This window comes from Coffea arabica, chromosome 2c (assembly GCF_036785885.1).
Source record: "Coffea arabica cultivar ET-39 chromosome 2c, Coffea Arabica ET-39 HiFi, whole genome shotgun sequence".
NCBI classification, from domain to species: Eukaryota; Viridiplantae; Streptophyta; class Magnoliopsida; order Gentianales; family Rubiaceae; genus Coffea; species Coffea arabica.
In genome coordinates, this window is record NC_092312.1 from 6,924,916 (window position 1) to 6,928,963 (window position 4,048).

At 38.1% G+C, this 4,048-nt stretch overlaps 1 protein-coding gene across 1 annotated transcript; it reads left to right on the plus strand.

Moving 5' to 3' along the window:
- The first annotated feature begins 2,244 nt into the window (after nucleotides 1-2,244).
- Nucleotides 2,245-3,575, plus strand: LOC113723784 (uncharacterized). The gene is made up of 3 exons (XM_027246756.1): nucleotides 2,245-2,422; nucleotides 2,530-3,325; nucleotides 3,425-3,575. Exons 1-3 carry the CDS (start codon nucleotides 2,245-2,247, stop codon nucleotides 3,573-3,575), a joined length of 1,125 nt encoding a protein of 374 aa, XP_027102557.1.
- Nucleotides 3,576-4,048: the final 473 nt, after the last annotated feature.

The following is a 4,048-nucleotide window of genomic DNA, read 5'->3' on the forward strand; positions in this document are numbered from 1 at the left end:
TTTCGGGTGCAAGGCCAAGTGTACCATTTATTGAACAGTTTGGTCTCTCCCACTGATCAAGCTACTGGTGTCTAGCTATATTTCTACGATCAGGAAGAGGAGTTATCAAAAAGAGTCGCTGGTTCGCCTAGACTACGTGAAAGCACCCTCAAATTGTTGATGCGTATTCTTGAGACTAATCCATACACTAAATTTTTCAAAGGTCTTCGAGATGTTCCTGATCTAGACAATCATAGGATTGTTCTCAACTCTGATCCTCAGCTGGATCAGCGTGTGTATAATTTGCCTGCTTTATCCCAAGTTACTGCCATTTGGACAAAGAATGAGGATGAAGCGCTTGAAAAAGGTGCTCATATTCAGGTTTATACACACTCAAATGTGCCTCATAGGATATCACATTATTTTGCGTGCTACGATCCGTTATAGTACCCTCTCTTATTTCCTCGGGGTGAGCCTAGTTGGCATTATAGCATCCAAAAAAGTACTGATCCTAATGAAGAAAATAAAGAGGCTGACAATGATGATGATGTTGTGCCTAATTTTTTCTTAATTGAGAGTGCATTAGGCTTGATTCAACAGGAACACGAAGGCAAGTCTTCTTAGTGTGTTCCTGATTTTTTTCTTGCCACCCACGTGTTATATAGAATGTTAGATAAGTCTCTTATTCCACTTTTTCCTTGTTCGTGCTTGTTGTGTAGCTGCTGAAAGTGGAAAAAAACAGCGTGATACTATTTCTGCAAAAGAGTGCTACTGTTACTTACTTCAGATGAGAGAAAACGATAGATCAATGTTGTTGCACACAAGGAGACTGTTACAGCAATTTGCTGTTGATATTTACGTGAAGATTGAAACGTTTAGGCTTGACTTCCATAGAAAGAACCAAACTAATATTAAGACTGAGATTCTACATGGTGTAATGGAAAGTCTATCTGCTGGTCAGACTGAAGAAAAATATTGGTTGTTGAGTTTATCTCCCAGCTTATTTCATTGGTGGTCCAAGGGACATGCGCCGCAGATATGTTAATGCGATGGTATTAGTCCAGAAATTTGGTAGGTCAGATCTTTTTATTACCATGACATGTAATATGCAGTGGAGAGAAATCCAAGAATATCTTAAATATGGAGAGGATGCACAGGATAGGCCTGACTTAGTGTCAAGAGTTTTTAGAGCAAAGTTTGAGCTACTCAAAGCTGAAATAGTGAAAAAAAAAAAAGATTTTTGGGGATGTAGCTGCGTGTGTTCATGTGATTGAGTTCCAAAAAAAGGGTCTGCCTCATGCTCACCTCTTGGTCATCCATAAACCTAAATTTAAACCATTGAACTCTGATGCTTTTGATCGTATTGTGTCTGTCGAGATTCCAGATCCGGAAAAGCAGAGCTATTTGTATAATCTTGTGATCAAGCATATGATGCATGGACCATGTGGAGTTTTGAATAAGGACAATATTTGCATAAAAGATGGCATTTATAAAAATCATTATCCAAAGAATTTTAGTGAATTCACGGTCCATACTGAGAATAGCTACCCGCACTATAGAAGGCGAAATAATGGTCGATTTGTAAGGGTGCACAATAGCAACCTAGACAATTGATGAGTTATGCCATATAACCTGTACCTTCTTGCTCTCTTTGACTGTCACATGAACATCGAAATCTATTCGACGGTTAAGCTGGTCAAGTATTTGTATAAATATGTCTATAAGGATCACGATCATGTTTGCTTCAACATTTATTCAGAAAATAACCCTGACGACATAGATGAAATAAAGAATTTTCAGGCTGGGATGTGGGTAGCGGCTGTTGAAGCTTTTTGGCGCATTTATAGGTTTAATCTGAATGAAATGACTCCTGCTGTGTATACTCTTCAATTACATCTTCCAGGTCAACAAATGATCTCTTTTCATAAAAGTACAAATCTTGTTGATCTCTTAGATCAAGCCGATTTTTCCAAGACAATACTGACAGAGTTTTTTCACATGAATAAAACCAACAAAAGAGCTCAAAGTCTTAAATGCCTATACCGTGAATTCCCAAAATTTTTTGTCTGGAAGCCTGCTAAGAAGAGATGGACTGAACGGAAGAGAAAAAGAGTCATTGGTCGTGTTGTGACTGTTGCTCCAAATGAGGAAGAGCGCTAGTACTTGCGACTTCTCTTATCTCACGTTCGTGCTCCCACGTGTTTTGAAGATCTCTTGACTGTTAATGGAAAACTTATGCTCTCCTATAAAAAAGCTGCCTTCCAAATGGGACTGCTTCAATCTGACACACATCTGGAAGACACGCTTAATGAAGCAGCGGCCTTTCAGATGTTTTCTTCATTGAGAACTCTCTTTGCAATCTTGTTAGCCTATTGTTCGCCAAGCAATCCTAGAGTCATCTGGGAAAAATATGAAGCTAAGATGTCAAGGGATTTTGAGAGAGGTAAGAGTTTTTCTGCTTAAAATGTTGAACAAATAAGAAGATGTGTTTTGCTAGATATAAATAAATCCTTGAAACAAATGGAAAAAATGTCAATGACTACCACTTAGTACCTGATGGTTTCATTCTCAGTCATGATGAGCGCCTCACAAGAGAAATTTGGAGTGAGCTAAGGATTCAGTTTACAGAGCAAGACTTGCTATTGCCTTCAAAGCTAAATATAGGCCAAAGATATGCCTATGACGTTATTCTACAAGAGGTTTTCTCTTCTGGAAATAGTAGTTTTTTTGTTGATGGACCCGGCGGAACTAGTAAGACCTTTCTTTATCGCTCTATTCTAGCAACGCTTAGATCCCAAGGGTTCATAACAATAGTTGTTGCATCATCTGGAGTAGCTGCATCTATTATTCCAGGAGAGATGACCGCACACTCAAGGTTTAAAATTTCGTTGGACATTTTTGCAAGTAAAGTCTGCCATATCAGCAAACAGAGCTCTGTTGCTAAGCTTATTATAATGGCTAAATTAATTCTATGGGATGAAGTTTCTATGGCCAAGAGGGACACTATTGAAGTATTTGACAGGTTGCTCAGAGATGTAATGGATTCTAATCTGCCTTTTGGCGGCAAAGTAGTAGTATTTGGAGGAGACTTTCATCAAACTTTACCTGTTATTCAGAATGCAACAAAGGATCAGCAGATAGAAGCCAGCTCTGTCAACTCACCTTTATGGAGTACTCTTCGGAAGTTAATCTTAACTGAAAACATGAGAGATATCTCTGATAGCCACTGCTCTGATTTCCTGCTTAGGATAGGCGAAGGTTGTAAACAAAAAGACGAAGATGGAAAAATAACTCTATCAAAGGATATATCAATCCCGTTTGATAACAAAGTAGATTCACTAAACAGGTCAAAATTCATTTTTTCTTTCAAACTCCGTAGTTACTTTGTTGTTGTACATCGGATTTATTAAATGGTCTTATCTTAACTAAAATATTTGTTAACTAGGTTAATGGATTTTGGATTTTTGGATTTGAGCGTGTATTCATCTGATCCATACCAGATCACAAACAGATGTATTCTTACTTCAAAGAATACATGTGTCGATGATATAAATGAGATGATAATTGATCGCTTTCCTGGACAACCTTTTGTGTAATGAGCATTGATCGAACCATTAATGAGAGGGATCAATCTGACTACAAAGACTTTTTAAACTCTTTGAATCCCAAGGGTCTACCCCCTCATAAATTGGTGCTAAAAGGAGGTTGCCCTATTATTCTTCTTAGGAATTTAAATCCTGCAGAAGGCTTATGCAATGGAACGCTACTTATATGTAGACAGCTAAAGCAGCATGCCATTTGTGCAGAGATTGCAGTTGGTCAGCATTGAGGAAAAATGGTTCTTTTACCAAGGATTCCTCTCCAAACATCAGACAATGAAAAGAATGGGGTTCCTTTTAAGTGAACTTAGTTTTTCATCAGACTTTGCTTTGCTATGACGATTAACAAATCGCAGGGACAAACCTTGGATCGTGTTGGAGTTTATTTACGAGAACCTATGTTCTCACATAGCCAGCTATATGTTGCGCTCTCTCGTGCTAGAACATCATCTTCTGTTAGAGTTTTAATA